The sequence below is a fragment of the Hyaena hyaena genome, unplaced genomic scaffold, assembly GCF_003009895.1.
Source record: "Hyaena hyaena isolate Hyena2069 unplaced genomic scaffold, ASM300989v1 scaffold_347, whole genome shotgun sequence".
Classification (NCBI taxonomy): domain Eukaryota; kingdom Metazoa; phylum Chordata; class Mammalia; order Carnivora; family Hyaenidae; genus Hyaena; species Hyaena hyaena.
This window is the reverse complement of record NW_024080979.1, coordinates 1,232,109-1,254,401: the sequence shown is the minus strand read 5'-3', so window position 1 is coordinate 1,254,401 and position 22,293 is coordinate 1,232,109. Positions and strand designations below refer to the sequence as shown.

Genomic DNA, 22,293 nt, shown 5'->3' with positions numbered 1-22,293 from the left:
CTCTCTAAACAAATAAATAAAACAAAATTTAAAAAGATCCAAAATGAATCAAAGTCTTAAAATATTAAAAGCCAAAACTTTTATTAGGTAAGCCTACCAGAAAACCATAGTGACCTTGGGGTCAGCAAGGATTTCTTAGATACAACACTTAAAACATAAACAACAAAAGAAAATAAATAATTGGATTTCATAATCATCTATGATCTGTGCACTTTCCATATAAAATATCTTCCATAAACATATTACTAAAAATTAAATGAAAACAAAAGAAAGCATAAGAACTGAGCAGAGGAAGAAAACACAATCAGTCACTGTCATCTCTTCTAAACCCTCAGAGAAAGCGGGTCTCAAGTCCACCCGCAAACACAGACAGAGGCAGAGGTAAGCATGAGAAAGGGAGAAGCTGTCACCACTAACTACCTGCCCACCTTGGGATCTGCAATGAGGAGAAAGGAATACAATGAGGAGGGATTTTTTTTTTTAATATTTGTTTGTTTATTTTTAAATAATTGCTACACCCAACAGTGGGGCTTGAACTTACAACCCTGAGATCAAGAGTCGCATCTCGACCTATGGAGCCAGCCAGGTGACCCAGAAGAGGGAAATTTTTTAAAAATCTGGCTATGCTCCCATGACTGCGCTTAGTTCATCAGAGAGACATGGAGGAAAATACATTCAACATAAGAGGAAATAAAAGATGCCTTGGTCCTGGATCCCTTTCCAGCGAATATCCAGCGAATATCCTATACTTAACTTCTTTCAAGTGGTCCCATACTGGGTTTTTTCCCCTCCCATTCCCCTTATTCTTCCAGGGGTCAGTTTTTGCTTTCTGCAACCACGCATCATTATCATATGCCCTTTTTCTTTAACTTAAGAGGCTCCAAAATAAGAAAAGGAACTAAAATACACACACAAAAATAGCACACATTCTTTATGGGTTTCCAATGCCCCTCTGCTGCTGGGGCAGGGACAACAATCTCTAACATTTCTTACCAATGCTGTTTACACAGCACTGGCAGGATATAAGCCATACCATAAATATTTTTATGATACTTTCTCCCTCTTCCTTTCTCTCTCCTCCTGAAAAAGGTAGCTAGCAATGTGTAAACTCAAGTAAGTAAGTGCTACCTATGTGGGATGCTATTGACCCAGGCTCCACTCCTTATCTCCTCCAGTATAAGACCCCTTTCATGACCAAAAACTCTATCTCCCTCCCTCCCCCCCCCTCTCTCTCTCTCTCTCACACACACACACACACACTCCTCCCCTCTCCTCTCTCTCTCCTCACTTAAAACTTGTATTTGGAAATGTTTAATAAATGATTACTACCTTTTTGCTAGATATTATGATTACTACTCCTTTTCCTCCTCTTCCCTACCTGCTCCACTCCATGGATTTCCAAATCCCAGAAGTGTTATGGCTAAGTCAAGAAGAAACAAAAACTTGAAAACCTAGTTTTTATATCAAATAAATGTTCACAGCTTTCTTTTTTTCATTAAATTGAGGTAGATGAGGAAGTAGAAACTTGCCTGGCCCTGTCAATACCATGTTTAACATGAATACATTCATTCATTCAAAAGGCAGCGATTAAAAAGCAAATACTCGTAGTGGGATTTGCTCCTAAAATCTGCAGAAGGGGGCCCTCATGCAACAGATCCCTGTTCCTCTTAGCTGGTAATAACATACAAATCAGGCAGCATGTTTTTGTAATTTTAATTCATTCATTAATGTTCCCTGTCCTTAATTTAAAAGTTGAGTAAGTTGTCATTTTCCCCTTTCTCTGAAATATAAGACCAAAAAATAAAACTAGAGCTTTGTTTCTCCGAAATACAAAACCAAAAAATAGAATTATAACTTTCTGTCACCCATTGGATTCTGTCCTCAGAGTCAGCCATTCTGAACAGTACTCCCTACCTCCCCTACAAAAGAACATTCGACGGACCTCCACTCTTCTGATAAAGGTGAAAAAACAATCTTAAATTTCAAGGTGGTATTGAGGTATGTTAAGAAAACATATCTTCTAATTTATGCTCCAAAACAATTTTCAAAATTCCATATTGCTACAAATCGTATTTGTATTTTTCAATGAAGAATCCTAAGTCTACGAAAGTAAATTTATTTTTTGTTTTGTTTCTTCCATTTTACAAAACTGTCTCAGCAAAAATTAATTCAACCAATACCAGCTATCACACAAGACTAGTAATTCTCATTAAGCAGGTTAAAAATAGGAGACAGAAGAATTATCAGGAATATCACATCAATGTTTATAGTTATTATATTTTTACTCCTAAAATGCTGCATCTCCACACCACTCAGTGGCCTGAAATATCAAATGATCATTCTATCCTCCAGACAGTGAACAAAACCATCTGTGCCAAATGGTAAGTTTTGGTTTCTTGCAAACAAGTAACTTTTCCTCTCTTTTAAAGAAACAGAGGTATCTTCATCATTTCTACCCAAAAAACCATGTGGAATACTGACCATATATAAATTCCAAATAGCTTTAAGACTTCAGGCCTTGACTCAAACAGCTAAATTAAAAAAAAAAAAAAAAAGTCAAAGACTTAAAATTAAGTAACCGGTGAGCAAGGAATTGAAGAATGTGATGGTAATGTTACATGATACTATAAGCTATGAAATGCATGAGCAGGATATAGCACTACTAGGCTATGAATTTTTTTTAACTTCATATTCTTGTTTTTCAAGTTCTTTGAAACACATTGAAAAGACAGAAGATCTGACTACTTGCCACTGTATGTCTTTTACAAAGAGGACAAAAAAGAAGAAACTTTAATGTATTTACGTTAATGAAACAACTTCTATCTTTGCAAAGTGTCGTCTGACCCATAAATTAGATTTATCACCCATTAAGTCAGCAGATCACAACTGCCATATATATGTCTAAGTACCCCCTGAAGAATAACAAACAAAGCAAGCAAGCTCTGGTAAAACTGTGGCTAAAGCTGTCACAAGCATAGTGGCTGGTTTCTAAACTTTAAAACCATGACCACATGCATCCTCCACGTCCATCAAATTTAACTACAGGAGCTTAGGTATAAAGATTTTTAAAAATAATAGATGATAATAATAATAATAATACAATAAGTAAACGTAATCACCAAAATATTTTAGAATCTTTCCTTCTAAGAATGTAATTTAGAGATACCGCATCCATTCCTAACTTGTTTCTCACTAATATTCTTCCATTCTGTTCAGCCTTCAATTTACCAATAGAAAATTCATACTACTCAAAAAAAAGCTAACATAATTATTGCTGCCATCCCACTGAGAATGCTCTTCCCGGTAACAAAACTCCAACATTACAGTTGGCGCCCGGACCGCTCACTATTTACACCACCACCCTCTCCCCTTCCCAACACCACCATTTTACTGGCTGAACATTCATAAGGCTGAAGACTGTTTTTCATCTCAGCAAACAGAATGTTTAAAATCGGATGGCTAGCCACAAGTCAGGAGTTAGAAGCTACATGAAAATAAACACAAATGTGAATAAATTTTTCTATTTTCAATTTCTAAAGAAAGCAGTTAACATTTTATTTGTAATGCCCTAAATTGTAGCCATAAGTCTTTCCCCTAATTACACTAATAAATCGATTTAATGTCATCATTTTGCAATCAGATCATATCCTCCATACACTAGTGTACTTTAATTAAATCCATTTTACCATGGTAGGTTGTTCACCTCTTTTTTATTCCCCCAGTGCTTTTCCTCTATCATTCCTCAAGTACTAAATCATGTCTCTATATGTTTTCCTAAATATTAAAATATGAAAAAGATAACCTGAAAACTAACCACAGATGAGACAAATCAACACACCCTCAATACAAAATATCAGCATAAAATATAAACTATTAGGTAACCTAGAGAAGGGTAAGCATCAACTGTATGCCCAGGAGCCTCCATTTAAAACATTATGTAGTATACACAATTTTGGCAAACAGAAGTGAACACAGTATTTACATACCAATATAGGCAACTATATTAGCCTCATTTCTGGCTTGAGATAAAAATACCTTGAATGCATTTATTAAGTAAAATAGCCATTTTAAGGAAATATCTCCTTACAGGTATAATCATTTGACTGACAGATAAAATAATTGCTTTAAAAATACTTCTGAGTCATTTTGTCCTTACCTGCAGGCATGAACCATTACTGCATGCAGTGACTGTTCCATTTCCTAGCACAGACTTGAAGAAGCATCATATCTTTTTCAGAATGTGACTAATCTGTGGGTTTGCAATTCCTAAGCTATTTACAAATGGCACTCCCTTTCCATATAAGAAAATATTTATTACAACAATAAGCCAAGTATTTTTAACCTAGATCTTACAAAAAATGTAATTTGGGGTAACAACCATCCTAAAATATAGGAAGAAAATCTAATACTAATATTTCCTTAAAGGAAGCAAGGTTTTTGTTTTGTAGCAAAGTAAATTATTTTTTAAAGCCTTCAACAGCTGTCACACATGAACTAGCGCTCTGCTGTGCAATGGTGTGCATGCTGCAGCTGATTAAGCTTCACTATTTTTTAAAAAATCAATTACCCTTTGTAAAAGCAGAACAGGCTGCCCAGATACACATCTTCGATACAGCACAATGACCGGCATGCAGTACGATACGTTATACGGCAAACTTGACAAGAAAAAAGAATATATCCTGGTTTGTTTCTTAGCAATGCTACACCATTAATCGTTCATGCAAGAGATGTAGCTGTACCTTTCTGAAGAGGACGACTTCTCAGAGTTAACTGACATCAGCAGCTCAATCTTCTGCTTGATTTCTGGAAAAATCAGAAAATATTCACAACCAAGATTGCCTGCTCTTGCTTTCAAGCTTTATATCAACAGATTTTTCGTCTCTGCTCCCTTTTGTTCAAAAAGAGGCCACAAGATTCGCAGTACTTCTGTTAGGACTGGGATTCGATGGTGCTATAAAGGGAAAAGCTCCAGAGGCACCAGGCCTTGCTAAACTATGCACATGACTGTTTATGAAAGCAGGAAGTACCATTTCTTTTCAGCGGAGGGGTGTTTTCTTTTTTAAGGTAGAACCAGCATGGCTCTACGGGAAGATTTCAAATGCAGCAAATTAAAACACAAACAAGAAATGCTCACAACTGGGTTGGATGCACTAGATAACCCAAGAAGCCTGGGTAATAAAGTTACAGGCTGTAAAGAACAGATGTGCAACCCTGGGCTACTTGTATTTCACCAGCCCTGAAAAATATGGCTCAGTGAATCATTTTTGTCACTTAAGAATGAAATATTAAACCAGGACCCCAAATTATAGATTAAAATTTTTTTAACCCTTCTTATAATTTCTTGTCTTTGGTGAAAGAATATGTTTAATATCTAGTCCTTAACTGTTCAGAAAAAGACTTGTATTTTACACCTTAATTCTCCCCTCCTCCTTCGCAGTACAGCACAAGTGAACAGCAACACCCAGTCACCGAGCAGATAATATACTTGTCCTTTCAGGAAAGGACTGACAATGCCATCTGCAACAGAAATGTAAGCGCCAATTCAATTTAATTAAAAGATAATTGCTGATACTGATTTGGAGGGAAAAAGAGAGAAAGAGAGAGAGAGAGAGAGAGAGATAACAGACCAAAAGGGAAGGAGAAGTAAAAATAAAAGGGAGAAGGAAAAGAGAAGGGGAAAAAAATCTAACACATTTCCTTTAAAAATACTAATGACTGACTGAAAAGCACATAATTTCACATGAATAAAACTGTCAGGGTCCCATTACAGACTGTTTCACATGCAAAGAAAGCTGTTTTCCTATTCGTAAGGACGTCTTCCCACGCATAACAAAAATAAAACACCTGGCCACTGACAAACTACTATAGGCAATCTCAGGATATCAAAGTAGAGCTCAACAGTTTCAAGGTATTCTTTTTTTAGGGGCAAAACACATTTTAATTGGTAAGAATCTTGACTACAGAAATCAAAGGAATAGGAAAAGATATAAAGGAAAAGGGAATAAAAATTAGTTGCATAAAATACAATGGACCTGTTCAGAAATATCTTTCCAATGTTGTTAAAATAAGGGATTTTCCAAATTGTTTATGCTTACAACTTCATCCAACGGGCACTATAAAGCTGGCATGAACATCCGCTTAGATAACAGAATCTACCACAGCTCTGGCCAAACTACCTAACCACTGGGGAGAGCACACAGCAAGCACAGTGGTTAAGTCTAGATGATGATAATGAAACTTACCTTGAGGAGTCTTACGTGGATTACAGAGTCTGGCACCAGGTGCTAACAGTGAATGCTCAGTAATGCCCCTCCCACCGGTTTAAAAAGAGCAGTGTTTTAGGAGCTCAGGCTTGGCCACCAGCAGCCTTGGATTTGAAGGCAGGCTACTCCAGCATTTTAATAGCCCTATGACCTTGGGGAAATTACTGAGACTCTCTAAAAGCCTCTATCTCTTCTCCAATAAAATGGGGATAATAACTGCTCATACAGGGCTGTTGTGAGGATTTAATGAAATACAGTAATCCATGAAAGTTATGTAGATATAGTGTCGTGCTTGGCATGTAGTAAGCCTGCTGTGTCTGCTCCTAGGTAGCGCCTAGCAAAGGATAGTAATCCTAAATAAATATTTGTTGAAGGGAGTTAATGAGGTATACTAGTCTGTCCTATTTCAAAAACCTCGTCGACAGTCTTGATCCACTTTCTCCTTCTTACTATCAACATACAGCTTTTAATCACTATAGTTTGATTATATGTAGAAATTTAACTTTGATCTGTATCTCAGTCTCCCCATCTAATTTTCAGTTTATCAACTAGCCATGTCAGAAATGAGGTTACACTTGAATCCTTCTTTATCATGGTAATTGTTCACTCCAAAAAGACAAAAGATTCACCCAGATTATCTGTGCACATAAACTAAAAGACCCCAAATTTAAACCACACAGCTCTCAGGAAGTGTATGCCCATCTTACCAACATTAGAAAGGAAAGTTAAAGCTTTGAGAGCTCCAAGCCAAAAGGGTTTCCAGTAATACATGGACAGTTTCTAACATGTTTTTCACATTTTCTTCAAACCTTCAGATTTGTTTCTAATTCCTGAAGGACTAAAACATTCAGGAATGTTTACAAATACTATGTTAATATCGTATCCTCTGCTACCCATAAGGTCCATGTAGTCTACTACCTACTCCTCCTTACCAATACCATCCGTGGTCTAAGTGCTCCCCACATCCACTGAAGGCCCCAGTAGGCATGTCACTGAGTCTTACTCCACCACAATACAGGCCAGAATACTGGGGGGAGGCTTCAACGTTCATGTTCAGAGGATTCCACGAACCCTTGCTAACTACCTCAGCCTCGTGAACCTCTGGTCACTTGCATCGTCCTCTACCATGACCACACTTTCTCACACAACACTATAAGCACTCCCCCCAACTTAAGTTGTTTCTGTGTTTTATTCACAGTGTATCTATGACCTTATACTTTACTTTTTTTGCAATTAAATCCACCAATCTTTTTCTTTATGAATGATGGTCTTCCTGCTAGACTTAGACTTTCCCCACATCGGTTTTTTAAAATCATCCCATTTCCTCAAACATGCTTTATAATTTTACTTTGCATGTAAATCTTGGACCCTTCTAGAATGTATTTCAGTCTATGAAGTGATGTAGTGATCCAGTCTGCTTTTATAGTTACATTTTAAAATGTTACACCCCACCACATCCCCCACAAATTTCTAAATTACTCTCTTCACTACCACTCCTCAGGTTCTTCCTAAGCGGCAATCTTAACAACCCCATGAATACATATTTATTCAACCATCCAGGGTCTCCCAGTTGTTCATTCAGGCCAGTGAATATTAAAGCCACACTTCTTTATTTCACAAAGAAAATGAGCGGTGTTTATGTAGTTTGAATAAGTATATTTAAAATTATGGTTGATTTTTCTTGACATCATGTTCTTTTAATTTCTAAATAACATTATGGGGCAATATAAGTGTGTGTTTGTTTTTCTAATGCTTTTGTGCTCTGATTCTCCTCCTAACTCTAGGTTCTTCGCTGTATCATCTTTTCTCACTCAGACCTTAAAGGTAGGAGAAACTTACCTCACGTGACCCTCTTTTCACTCACCAACCCTTCCATCTACTCCTATGACATCCACAACAAAAGGAAACTGATGGTGACCAAACCTGAACTTGAGCCCAATACTCTCTCCTGAAACTCAGCACTGTGCATCCTTACACCCTTTCTAGACATCTTCATCTACATGGTCCTTAGGTGCCTTGAATGCATCATCTTTTTTTTTTTAATAATTTTTTTAATTTTTTTAATGTTTTATTTATTTTTGAGGGGGGGGGCAGCGTGAGCAGGGGAGGGTCAGAAAGAGAGGGAGACACACAATGTGAAGCAGGCTCCAGGCTCTGAACTGGCTGTCAGCAAAGAGTCCAATACAGGGCTCAAACCCACAAACCATGAGATCATGACCTGAGCTGAAGTTGGATGCTTAACCGACTGAGCCATCCAGGCACCCCTTGAATGAATCATCTAAAACTAAACTCCTCGGTGCGCCCGGGTGGCTCAGTCAGTTAAGCGTCAGACTTCAGCTCAGGTCATGATCGCATAGTTCGTGGGTTTGAGCCCCGCGTCAGGCTCTGTGCTGACAGCTCAGAGCCTGCAGCCTTCTTCGGATTTTGTGTCTCCTTCTCTGACTCTTCCCACTAGCGCTCCTGTCTCTCTCAAAAATATATAAACAAGAAAAAAAAATTTTTAACTAAAATCCTCAGCTTCCCAGTTTAAGATCTCCTTTGTAGAACCTTCATCTCCCCAAAGAGCAGCAGCATTGCACTTCTGAGCCTGGAATGTTTGAAGGATTCCAGATTAGCACCCCTGACTCATTTGGGGCATTGTTACCACCACTCTCCCCTTTCAATCTATTTTGTATTCCAGGACTGCCAAGTGCTACTCTGATTCCCCAAACACACCATGCTTTCTTACACTGCCAGGTGTCTTCTTAGAATGCAGTCTTCCGTTCCTGGGATGCCACTGCCCAGTCTGCTTCCCTTGCACACCCAATTCACTTTTCTAATCTCAGCCCACACCCTACCTCCCCTCTGACTGCATACCAGACAGAACACAGCTCACCTTCTCTGTCCTATATATCACATACGCTGGCACAAAAGAATTACTAAAATATATACACTACTTGTCTGGCCCCCTGAGACCACAGCATCCTTAGGAAGGGGGACCTCAAGTTTCACTTCAATTCACACTTACTTGTTGATTCCTTCATGGTCTTCTTAGCCTATCCTAGCCGAAGTTACAATCTAGCTGACTTACTGTCCTTATTCTTAACTATACATTTTCATATCCAATTACCCAATGAAACAACTACAGAGCTAGAAGAATCCTCAGAGGTCATCAATTAGCTGAGCCACATGTATTTATGAAGAAGAAATTTGAGGGTTAAAAAGATAAATAACTGGTGGCATTAACACTTTCACCTTCTCCGAGACTACCATTCCCAAGACCTAGAGCTAAATTTCCAAGAACCTAGTGACCCAAGCAGAACATTCCAGCGTCCTTTAAAACCTGCTTCTAGACATGCCTGGGGGCGCTCAGATGGTTAAGCATCAAGACTTAGTTTCGGCTCATGTCATGATCTTGCGGTTCATGAGTTCAAGCTCTGCACAGGGCTCTGTGTTGACATTTCGGGACCTGACTGAGATTTGCGCTCCCTCTCTGCCCCTCCCCTGCTCATGCTCTCTCTTCTCTCAAAATAAATAAATAAACTTAAAAAAATTGAAACCAGCTTTTAAATCTATTTACTTATATCAATTAAAATCATCACCGTTAGTTACCTTTCTTGATTAAAACTGGTCAGTCTGTGACACCAGATGCTTCTTATTCATCATCACATTATACACCAAAAAAGAAAAACAAATTCACCAGGATCTCCCACTCATTCTCTTTCATCCAACCTATAGATCCAGAATAAAATGAAAACCTTGTATTCTGACTGTACCCACACTTTAAAAGATACTCAAATCCCTCTGAATGATGAATAATTTTAACTCTTCAGTTAATGGCCTACTATCTCTAATATTTAATTCTCTACTCAATAACATGAGTTTGAAGACTCATGAGACACTTAGGGCTAGGAGTCCAGAATTGAGCCCATCCCTAAGAACCCAGACAAGGAAGAGTGAGTGGTTACTCTCTCCCTTTCTCTCTGCCCCTCCCCTGTTCACATGTTTTCTCTCTTTCTCTAAACAAACAAACAAACAAGCAAGCAACTTAGAAAAACAACAAAGAATATGCTTCAAAGATCAGACAGCCTGGGAGAGAAGGTGGGCAGCCCTGAATCTACCCGAAACCTGAGAGCAACAGCAGTGTGAGACTAACATAGGATGCCATGGAGATGACATGCTTCCATGCCCTTTATGTCACTACATGCCAAACATGAGCTCATGTTGGACCCTTCCTCCGATGACATGGAAATTAAGATATAATGACTGGGCAGACAGTTCCACCTAAATTCTTAAACCTACATCCTTTCTCCATGGGTGCTATTCCAACAGATTTACTAAACCTAGTTTCTCTTGTCAAATTCCTTTTTTTTTTTTAATGTTTATTTTTGAGAAAGAGAGAGAGAGAGAGCACAAGAGCACTAGTGGGGATGGGGCAGAGAGAGAGAGAGAGAGAGGCAGACACAGAATCCAAAGCAGGCTCCAGGCACTGAGCTGTCAGCACAGAGTCAGATGCAGGGACTAAACCCACAGACAACAAGATCATGACCTGAGCCAAAGTCAGACACTCAACCAACTGAGCCACCCCAAGCACCCCATTCTTGCCAAATTCTTTACATGATCATTCACAAAGCTGATTTTATTTCAGGTATAAAGAGGATTTTTTTTAATGTTTATTTTTGTGAGACAGAGAAAGAATGTGAGTAGGGGAGGGAAAGAGAAAAAGGGAGACACAGAATCTGAGGCAGTCTCCATCCAGGCTCTGAGTTGTCAGCACAGAGCCTGGCACAGGGCTCAAACTCACAAACCAGGAAATCATGACCTGAATCAAAGTCAGATGCTTAACCAAAGGAGCCACCCAGGTGCCCCAAAAGAGAATTTTTTTTAAAGTAATGCTTTACCTATATATCTGGAGCCATTTCAGGCTACAAGAAACAGGTATGTGCTCAGTTTACCTCAGGTGATAAGAATAGTGCAAGAAAACATCTAGAAGTTAAGAACAGAACAAGATTCTGGCTGTGAGGTCTATGGAGGGAGGCATTTTTCTGTTCCTAACAGCTCTTGATACTCAGTTCATGTTACCAAGTGCTCAGAGGGATTGCTCTCCACCTAATGCTTCATCATTCTGGTGATTCAACACCTCTCTGACCCTAAGTCCATTTCTCCTGTCACCACCAATTACCTGCTTCTCTCTGTTTCTCATGTTCCCAGATCCTACTGTCTCAGCCATGTGCACGGCCTTCTCTCTTGGTGTCTCCAACTTAAGCCTACAAGTATCTCCAAAGAGCTCCCATGTAAATGCAAAACAGGGCCTGGAGCAGCTTTTCTGGCTCAAGTGTCAATCCCTGATAATACCCTCTGGGACCAAGTATCGAGTTCCTGACTCCAAATTCAAGAGACTGACAAGTAAGAGACCCTTCATAAAGGGGTAGGAGTAAAATAAGCTCTCTGAGACACCTAGGAAGGTTGGTGATGAACTGACCAACACCATGAAGATAGTCTAGTGTAAAAAGGAGTCCTTCCCAACTTAGCGTTCACTGTTCAAATCTTCTGTTATAAGAACACACAGAAAAGGAAAAACTCTGCAAACAAAAGCAATCATTAATGAACTGACCATTCAAACAACTGTCCCTGGTAATTCCCATCCTCCGTCTCCACTCATCAAACCCCTTCTTTCTCTCTCTCTCACTGATGGTCATACAATCCAACAATAATTCAAATAAAATGCAAATCCAAAACAAAGTGAAAACTGAAAATACATATCAAAAGATGCAACATTTGATAAGGCTGGTATAAGATACATTATAATGAAATGTTAGAATCCCAAATGAGTCTTCAGAGGAGTTGGGAAGGTCAGTAACTGATGAGAAAAATCAGCAAAGACAATAATATGCTGTCTCAAGTGTATCAAGAATGACAATTATTTGATTATCAGTGACTAATGGGAAAATAATAAAACTCTTAAAAAGTCTGCAAAAATGTCCTTCATTATAATTACATTATAAATTAAAAGATATCCAATCATGTTATTATACAAAATTTAGTACAAAAATATATGCCAAAAACAATCAACACTTGATACATTCTTTGTTCATTCTAGTACTCAGTACTTGTTTTCCAATTAGAATTCAAATTTTGACAAATAAAATAAGCTTACTTTCAGAATCATTTTATTTTTCAAGAGAAAAATCCCAATTTTACCCCCTTCCTTAAAAGTAGTCTTTTTCCAGTATCCTGCACTCTGAACACAATGGTGTGTCAGAGGGCTACACTGTGTTCACTCTGACTCGGCAGCGGGGGTGGGGGTGGGGGGTGGGGGCGGGCAGGAGGTGGTGGGGACTGAAGGAGGGGAGGGAGGTGGTCTCCAGCTGGTTAGGCTTTGGTTTAAACTTTCAAGGTAGCTGCTGCTGCCACTCATCAGCAATTTATTTTCCGAGAGGAAATACTTTTTCCTTCTGTTACTTCTTAAACTATTACTCTGGGTACAATTGATAACCCAAAAGGAACAATAGTTTAAAAGGAAAAGTTTGTTGCCAATTTTCATGTTCTAGATTTTCAAGTTCTAGCACAAAGAGCGAGTCAATCCCATCAAACTGGGATTTCCACCCTCACCTCCCCACCATAAGCAAGAGGCAAGGAAAAGAGGAACCAGGTGACCTGGTTGCATCTGCTGCACCAGCCTTAGACTCCACAGCACCTGTCCGCACACCGCAGGCCCGTGCTCAGACTTCACAGTGCTCCGTACTATCTGTTACCAGTGTTTTTGTTATTTTGATATTGAGGAATTCCAGGACAATTAAATACAAAAAATGTATCAAAACATGAAAAGACAAATGTTTAAATTCTTAATTACCATCGCCATCACTGTCCTCTATCAGCAAGGAAATGTAATGAAACTAAATTCTGAAAACGTCTACAGGTTTCTCACCACGGCATAGTATCATTAATAGTTAATCCAGGCGGCTAAGCAGAACAAAGGCGCTCTTACCCTCCCTGTTGGGCAGACCTAAGAAGTAACACAAGTTCTTAGATAACTGAGTTGTTACACTCAGGGTGAGATCCAATGCTCCTCCTTCACCAGGAGATCAAGTTTAAAGCTTTCTCTGTTTTACGCTTATAAAATATATACCATTTGTACAATTTTCCGATATATGAATTTTAGAAATTACAACAGAATAATGCTCAGAAAAGGAAGTATTTTTATAATCCTAACTAAAAGACAGTTTTTCATACTAGATATTAATATACAAGTGAAACTACTCGGTTCTCTAATATTGTGGCTTACAATGTCATAAATTAAGACATTTTAATTCCATTTACAATTTTGGCATATAAAGGACTGTGAGTTCACCAAAGCAATAAATGCTTGCTTTCTGACTCCTTTAGTACACCAAGGCCATTCAACCATCTTGAAAAGTAACTTTACTATGTTAAAAGGAGGTAAAATTATTGTACGAGGCTCATGTACATGAATAAGAAAACAAACCATATCAAAATATGAGGTATAAGGAGGAATTAGAGTCCCTAACTCCCAATCCACAGTAACTTTCAAACTTCAGAACTGAAACTGATCTGATGCAATCCAATCTGTCCTCTCTTCCACATTCCCCCATCCCTGGGAGGTGCTGTGCTAGATGCCACATGAGCAGAGGCAGGAAGACTGTCTCAAAAATATGTAGGGGCAGTGGAATGGCTCACTCAGTTAAAGCATCAGACTTAGGCTCAGGTCATGATCTCATAGTTTGTGAATTCAAGCCCTGCATCAGGCTCTCTGCTGTCAGTGCAGAACCTGATTTAGAACCTTATCCTCCTCTCTCTCCGCACCTCCTCTCCCCAGAAGAAACAAACTTAAAAATATATATACTTAGGGCAGGGGCACCTGGGTGGCTCAGTGAGTTCATCGTCCAACTTCAGCTCAGGTCATGATCTCTTGGTTTTTGAGTTTAAGCCCCGCATTGGGCTCAGTGCTGTCTGCACAGAGCCTACTTCAGATCCTGTCTCCCTCTCAAAAATAAACAAACATTAAGAATTATATTAAAAAATAAGAAAAATTATAAAAATTAAAAATAAAAAATATGTGGGGCAAAACTCCTCCCTTCAGGGAGTTCAGAGCCGAATATTTAGCATTTAGTTTTAACCATCAGGCCTACCCAAGCCCTTTACATGAATGAACTCACAACAATTGGAGAGGTTGGTACTTAACATAATTTCCATTTTACATGCATGGAAACTGAAGCTTTGGAAGTTTTATAAATTTCCAAAAACAGGGGTGCCTGGGTGGCTCAGTCAGTTGAGCATCCAACTCTTGATTTTGGCTCAGGTCATGATCTAACAGTTCATGGAATAGAGCCCCGTGTCAGGCTCTGCATTGATAGCACAGAGCCTACTTGGGATTCTCTCTTTCTCTGCCCTCCCCCATGTGTGCATTCTTTCTCTCTCTCAAAATAAATAAACATTAAAGAACAGTAATATAAAAAATTTTTCTAAAACCTCCAGACCTAAACATTTCCATTTACAATAGCATCAAAAAGAGTGCAATACTTAGGAGTAAATTTAACAAAGGAAATCAGAGACTTATACACTGAAAAGCACAAAACATTGTTGAAAGAAATTAAAGATTTAAATGAGAAGACATCCTATGTTCACAAGTTGGAAGACTTACTATTAGTAAAATGGCAGTATTCCCTCAAATTGATCTACAAATTCTAAATACCTTTTTCCCCCCAGAAATGGGCAAACTGACCCTTAAATTCATACAGACATTTAAGGAACCCCAAATAGCCAAAACAATCTTGAAAAAAGAACAACGGTGGAGGACTCACACATCTCAGTTTCGAAACATTATGAAGCAACAGTAATCAAAACAGTGTCATTAAGGGGTGCCTGGGTGTCTCAGTCAATTAAGAGTCCAACTTGGGCTCACGTCAAGATCTCATGGCTTAGGAGTTCGAGCCCCAAGTCTCTAGGAGCCTGGAGCCTGCTTCAGATTCTGTCTTCCTCTCTCTCTCTCTGCCCCTCCCCCGCTCATACTTCGTGTGTGTGTGTGTGTGTGTGTGTGTGTCTGTCTGTCTGTCTCAAAAATAAACATTTAAAAAATTAAATTTAAAAGAAAAAGTGTGAAACTGGCATAAAAATAAGACATAAAGATCAATGAAATAGAATCAGAGTCCAGAAATAAATCCTAACATGACAGCCAACTGATTCCCAACTGTGCCAAGGCCATCAGATGAGAAAAGAATGGTCTCTGCAAAAGATGGTGCTAGACAACTGGATACTCCCATGCAAAAGAAGAATACTGGATTCCTAACTCACACTACAGACAAAAGTTAGCACTAACTGGATCTAAAACCTAAATATAAAGGCTAACACTTAACTCTTAAAAGGAAATGCAGATGTAAATCTTCATTATTTTGGATTAGGTTGGTTTATTAAAAATGACACAAAAAGAACAAAAAAAACAGAAGAACATCATAAGAATTAAAAACTTTGGTGAATCAAAAAACACTACTGAGGAAAAAAGATAATCCACAGAATGGGAGTAAATATTTGCACATCATATATTCGATAAAGAACCAGGATCCAGAGGGGCGCCTGGGTGGCTTAGTCGGTTAAGCGTCTGACTTTCGCTTGGGTCATGATCTCGCGGTGTGTGGGTTCGAGCCCCGCGTCGGGCTCTGTGCTGACTGCCAGCTCAGAGCCTGGAGCCTGTTTCAGTCTGTGACTCCCTCTCTCTCTGACCCTCCCCTACTCACGCTGTCTCTCTCTCTCTCCTAGAAATAAATAAAACATTTAAAAAAAAAAAAAAAAGAACCAGGATCCAGAATATATAAAGAACTCTTACGACTCAACAGTTAAAAAAAAAAAAAAAAAAAAAACTCAATTTACAAAATTGGCAAAGGACCTAACAGACATACAAAGAAAAAACACAAATGGCCACGCAGCACATGAGAAACTGCTCAGCATCATCTGTCATCAGGGAAACACAAATCACAGCAACAATGAAATATCACTTTATACCCACACCAGGATGGCTGGAATCGGAAAGACAGCAACAAGAATGGACAAGGAGGTGGAGAATTTGAAAACTTCACATACTGTTGATGGGAATGTTAAATGGCAGAGCTGCTTTGGAAAACAATCTGGCGGTTCTTCAAAAAGTTCAACAAAGGGTTACCATATGACCCAACAATTCCACTCCTCAGTATATACCCACAAGAACTGAAAACATATGTTCACACTCTTCACAAAAAAGCCCGAACACAAGAGTTATTTGTAATATCCCAAAACTGTTAACAACCCATATAGCCATCAGCTGATCAATGGGTAAACAAAATGTGGTCTATCCATACCTTAGAGGAATGGAGTAATGATACATGCTAACATATGGATAAATCCTGAAAACATTATGGAGAGTGAAACAAGCCAGAGACCAAACACATATTTTATCATTCCATTTCAAGGAAATGTCCAGAACAGGGACCTCCAGAGAGACAGAAAGTAGATGTAGGGACTGGGGAAGGAGGGAAAATGGTGGTGTATGCTAATGCACAAAGAGTTTCTTTTTAGAATGATAAAAATGGTCTAGAATTAGGAAATGCTGAGAGGTCTTTACAGTATTATAAATATGCTAAAAGCCACTGACTTGTAAACTTTAAACTGGTGAAAAAGAGAACATGAATTTTATCTCAATTAAAAAAAAAAAAAGATTCCAGAGCTAATATGTCACTGAGGCAGGATGAGAACCTGGACGGCCTAGTTCTGAAGTCTAGATCCCCAGGTGTGCTGCACAGCCTCCAGGGAGGAAATGCTCAGTCTGGGGAAGATATATGTCACTAGCGTCAAGAGGACTTTGCCAGGTGAAGAGAAGCCCACTCCAGACAGGAAAATGGCACAACCAAAGCCATGCAGACTCCTGTCGTGTGGGCATCCAAGTTGTTTTGGTGACTGGCAGGAGCCAAGTAGATACTGGTAGGAAATAAAGCCAGAGATACTGGCAGGGTCTGTCCCTAGAGCATCTTGCACGCCATACAAAGAAGGCCTTTTTACATAGGGTAGAATAGAACCAACTATACAGTGAAAACTAAAATAGGAGATTCAACAGGTGAGTTAGAATGAAGAGGGGCAGGGGCTCCTGGGTGGCTCAGTCGGTTGGGCGTCTGACTTCAGCTCAGGTCATGCATGGTCTCATGGTTTCTGAGTTCGAGCCCTGCGTCAGGCTCTGTGCTGACAGCTCAAAGCCTGGAACCTGCTTCAGATTCTCTATCCCCCTTTCTCTCTGCCCCTCCCCTGCTCATGCTCTGCCTGTCTTGCTCTCGCTCGCGCTCTCTCTCTCTCTCTCTCTCTCTCAAAAATAATAAATGTTAAAAAGAAAAACAAAAATTAAGAGCAAATTTTTAAAATCTTAGATCATGTCAGGGAGAAAATATAGGACTTCACGGAGCTATTTATGAGACTTGCCAATTCCCCGCAATCATTCTGTGTCTGTACACCCACACAGTGCCCCTCAGGAACTCTGGCAATTATCACCTCTCTCATTTGTAAATCCTAAAATTCTAACCTCAAGCATCAACCGTCCCTTATTTCTATAAAAATCTTTAACAGCAGCAAGCAATAGTAAAGTCTACGTCCAAGGCTTTGTTGCTTTACAAAATGTTATGAAGTACGACGAACACTTGAGCAAATCAAACACAGGCTATTTTATTCCTGTCTTGCTGTCTGTGGGATTTCCCACTAATTACAGAAACAGAAAACTTCAACTAGTTCTCCATGTTAGTACGCAAAAACCAATAAACAGGGCCTTGAACGTATCAAGGACACAGAAAACTTTAACTCTGTTTTATCAAAATGACCTTGAATAGTATTCAAGAGCACAAGTTCTTCATCCTTATCATCTCTGGCCATGTATTGAGTTGCTGGTTTCTAGTCACTTGGAAAAATATTTTAAGCATGAAATAATGCCTAAAGACAAAGACACCAGGATTCATAATTGTATCTGCAACAAAGAGCAGCAAACAATATCAATGGTAACAGTTAACATTTCATACCAATCACAATGCCAGGAACTCTTCTGCTTTATGTAATAACTCTCTTAAAACTCTCTTATCCCTGTAAGATAAATATTATTGTTATCCTCATTTCACAGATAGGGGAACGGAGGTACAGAAAGGCCGCCATTTACCGGGCTAGTGTAGTAGAGGGGAATCTGTCCCAGCAGCCTCTGTACAGGCTCTGGGCCCTCAAAGACCATGCATTACCTGTGGCTGATTTTGAATGTGCTCAAATTTGTCCATAATAAAAAAGCTAAACACTCACTTATGTTAATAATATTTATGAAAGCTACAACATAATCCTATAAATTCAGTCCTATCCAGACTTCATGTTTATAATCCTGCTGTCCCTTCCCTCCTTTAAAAAAAACCACAAAACCTCTTCCTCTCTGTCAATCTTAAAACAATCATTTATTACATCTACAACTGTGGTGTTTGTAGCAGTAAAGTTATTAACTTACATTAAGAATTTAAAGAAAATCAGATTTTAAGGCCATTTTTGGCTCCATTTTATGGGGTGAGCTAGGTACTGAACTAGTACCGGGTAATTTGGGCACTCTAAGAAAGTCTTAGGATATTTCTCTTGCATGTAATTTTTCCATTTCACGCCAAGGGTCATCTGTACTTATCTGCGGACCTACTAAATCACTCTCTTGGTGTGATGATGCCAAAAACATCTTGGGTAACTCTGAGGCGCAGCCAGTGTTGAGAATCACAGGTTTTACACTTGGCGCCTGTCCTCCTCATCTAGCTGACATGACAGTGTTACAAACACACAACTGATTTCATAAGCACAATTAGCCTATCATGCCAAATAATATTCCATTTATTGACTTTAATATAGCGTACGTATGCTAGACAGTTACAATCCAGCAATTCCACTTCTTCCAAATGTAAGCTAGAAGAACATTCACACGTGTCCTCGGAGAATGACACAAAGATGCTCCTCATATCGCTGTATGCCACAGCAAGTAACGGATAACAACCTGACTGTTAAATGAACTATGTATGGTACATTCATCATGCATAGCCTTTAAGAAGAGTGAGGAAGATCTACATGGACTGACTGATCTACAAAACTGACACTGCAGTATGCAGAATACACAGTATACTATTACTTTTGTTACAGATGTGTGTTTTCACAGGTGTGTGTGTGCGTGTGTGTATATATGTACATGCAAATGAAAACTAACACTGAGAAAGAGTATATTCCAAAATGATTAGAAGATCTTCCTTACTTCTGCAGGTGAAATGAGGAGGTGCGCTTGGGTGACTCAGTCAGGTGTCCAACTTCGGCTCAGGTCATGAGCTCGTTGTTTGGGAGTCTGAGCTCCACGTCAGGCTCTGTGCTGACAGCTCAGAGCCCGGAGCCTGCTTCAGATTCTCCCTCTGTCCCTCCCCCGCTCACACTCTCTCTGTCTCTCAAAAGCAAAGTCTCTCTCTCTCTCTCTCTCAAAAGCAAATAAAACATTAAAAAAAAAAAAGGAATGAGGGAATGGTCGTCAATTTCTCCTTTACCTGCACTTAAATTTTTACAGATGTTACTTGTGTAATTAAAAATAGTTTTCTCAAATAATGTTAAGTGCTACCAAAGGATACTCCATTTAAAATAACCCCCTTTTGTGGTTACCCAGCTTTCAAATGGACAGTCTGCAAAAAGACTGCCATCACACCATTATAAATAGCCTCGAAAATGCCAATTTTCACTTTCAAATAAAATTCACAGTTTAATCAAAATCAAAGCAATGTTCCATTGGAATCCTGAGAGTGTTATACTGAAAGAAAAAAAACAGCTCAATACTTCTGACATTGTTCTATCATAAGAAAGGGAGTCTTGTGGAGGTTGTAAAAATGACATTTAAAACTAGTTTTAAAAACTAAATTCAGTCTGTTCCTTCTAATTCTGTCATGAGCAGACTCTCATAACAAAATTGCTGAAACAAATTGGTAAACTAAAAAAAAGTACCTAAAAATATAGGTATTAATTTAGCAGTCCAAAAATGATCAAGTCTCAACTAATGGAGTGTGCCTATGAATGATACACTAATGCATAGAAGACAGAGAGAGAATCCCACAGATGAAAGTTAAGATAAAAACTAAATTCTGTACGTAGAGCCACAAATATTTGGTCTTTGTTAGATGGTGCAGAGGAGAAAGAAAGGAATGTGCTTGAGGAACTGGAGTCAAATGCCAGGGCAGTAACAGAGCAAGAAACACAAAAGAACCACTGCAATAAAGAGGCCAGTTTGACATGACTCAAGGACAGAGCTTTAAGAAATTCCAGGTTGTTTTAAAAAATATAACTTCCTTCCAGTCATTACCATTATCAACTTTAATAACACAACGGTTCCTCAATTTTCACTGAAATGCACCAGCCAACGTATTATACTCATCTGAGGTACCCAGCTTCTTCCTTTTTCTAAAGCCTGACTCTCTGAAATCTGGACCAACTACAAAGAAAGGGAGAAGGAGGAAAAGACTTGGACTGAGTGCATTTTGTTTCTGGAGTTGGGCGAGTATTCGGGTGCCTATTTCATTATTTTTCAAACTCACATTCACATTTCAGGTATTATTTGCATGAAATATTACATAATTTTAAAATATGTTTTTTGGAGTATGTGGGTGGATCAATTAACCGTCCAACTCTTGATTTCAGCTCAGGTCGTGATCTCACGTTTCGTGAGTTTGAGCCCCACAGTAGGCTCTGTGCTCACAGCATGGAGTCTGCTTGGGATTCTCTCTCTCTGCCCCTCCGGTCACTTGCTTGCACAGGCGGGCATGAGGGGGTGCGCTCTCTCAAAATAAACATTTAAAAACTTTTTAAGTAAAATACTTTTTTAACTTTTCACCAGTATTTATCTAGTTTCCACTGCTTTCTCAGCATGGTATCTACGTTATCTCCTCCTCTGAACACAGGTAGACCCCAGCTAAGCAGGCCTTCATGGAATGCGTGATTCTGGACAGCCACGTGTTCTTGACAGTTTATGTATCTGGACTGAAATATTCACATATGCCTAACACAGTTTCCTGGCTGCCTCAGAGTGTCTGGCATGAACAGGACTCCAATACCCTCAGGGCCTCTGGGAGGCGGCTGAAGGGGCTGAAGGTCTGCTTCGGCACTAACAAGGGCTCCAGGTTAGGGCGGTGCATTTGGCTTGGTATTGTTTTCTTTTCATCCCTTCCAATGACCACATGTGTGCCCTTCCAACTGGCTTGTTCCAACCTGCTGAGTAAAGTATAAATAGAGTTTCCCAAACCATACGTGAAATTTTCTTTACTCCATCAACAACACTCGAATGTTAATGAGTGCTACACATCCGAGGCTCATATAGAAACAGCTATGACCCCTCTCTCTTCTGGGGTCCCACTGCCACAGTACATCTGCTTCTCTTTGAGCATCCCTTTCATTCTCTCCCAAGCAGTCAGCTCTATAAATGTAGCCTGTACATGGAATATAAAAGTATACCAGGCTCCTCTATATTACAATGGCAACAATAACTCTTGTATAATGGTGATAATGATAACTCTTGAGTTTGTCAAGGATTACATATATCTTCATAAAAACACTAGGAGGCAGACACAATCAGCATCTCTATTGTGTAGATGAGGGAGGAAGGGGAAGGGGGAAGGTAACATGTCTAAAGTCACTCAGTCACAGGGGTGGCTGGGTGGCTCAGTCAGTTGAGTCTCTGACTCTTGATTTTGCCTCAGGTCATGATCCCAGGGTCGTGGGATCAAACCCCACTTCAGGCTCTGTGCTGAGTGTGGAGCCTGCTTAAGATGCTCACTCGCTCTCTCTCTCTCTCTCATTTTCTCTCTGTCTCTTCCCACCCACCTCCATCTCTCTCCCTTCCTCTCAACCTCTCTGAAATAAACAAATTATAATAATAAAGGCATCCACTTTCCCGTCTGCGCTCGCGGAGAAGCAGGGCTTTCGGAGAGATATCCCACCTCTAACTGTGGGGCTTTCCTTGGACTGGTGGCCTCGGTCTGGCACTGGACAG

General features: G+C 39.4%; 1 protein-coding gene across 7 annotated transcripts in view; it reads right to left on the bottom strand.

Moving 5' to 3' along the window:
* SRPK2 (SRSF protein kinase 2) overlaps positions 1–22,293 on the bottom strand; it is a 255,049-nt gene that overhangs the window by 148,999 nt on the left and 83,757 nt on the right. For 2 of the 7 annotated variants that reach the window (XM_039249801.1, XM_039249803.1), the window contains exon 3: positions 4,740–4,803. The exons of the other annotated variants lie outside the window; for them this stretch is intronic. In XM_039249801.1, coding sequence (XP_039105732.1) covers positions 4,740–4,777 — 38 coding nt within the window. In that variant the 5' untranslated portion in view covers positions 4,778–4,803. The remainder of the gene's footprint in view (positions 1–4,739; positions 4,804–22,293) is intronic. 7 annotated transcript variants of the gene reach the window in all.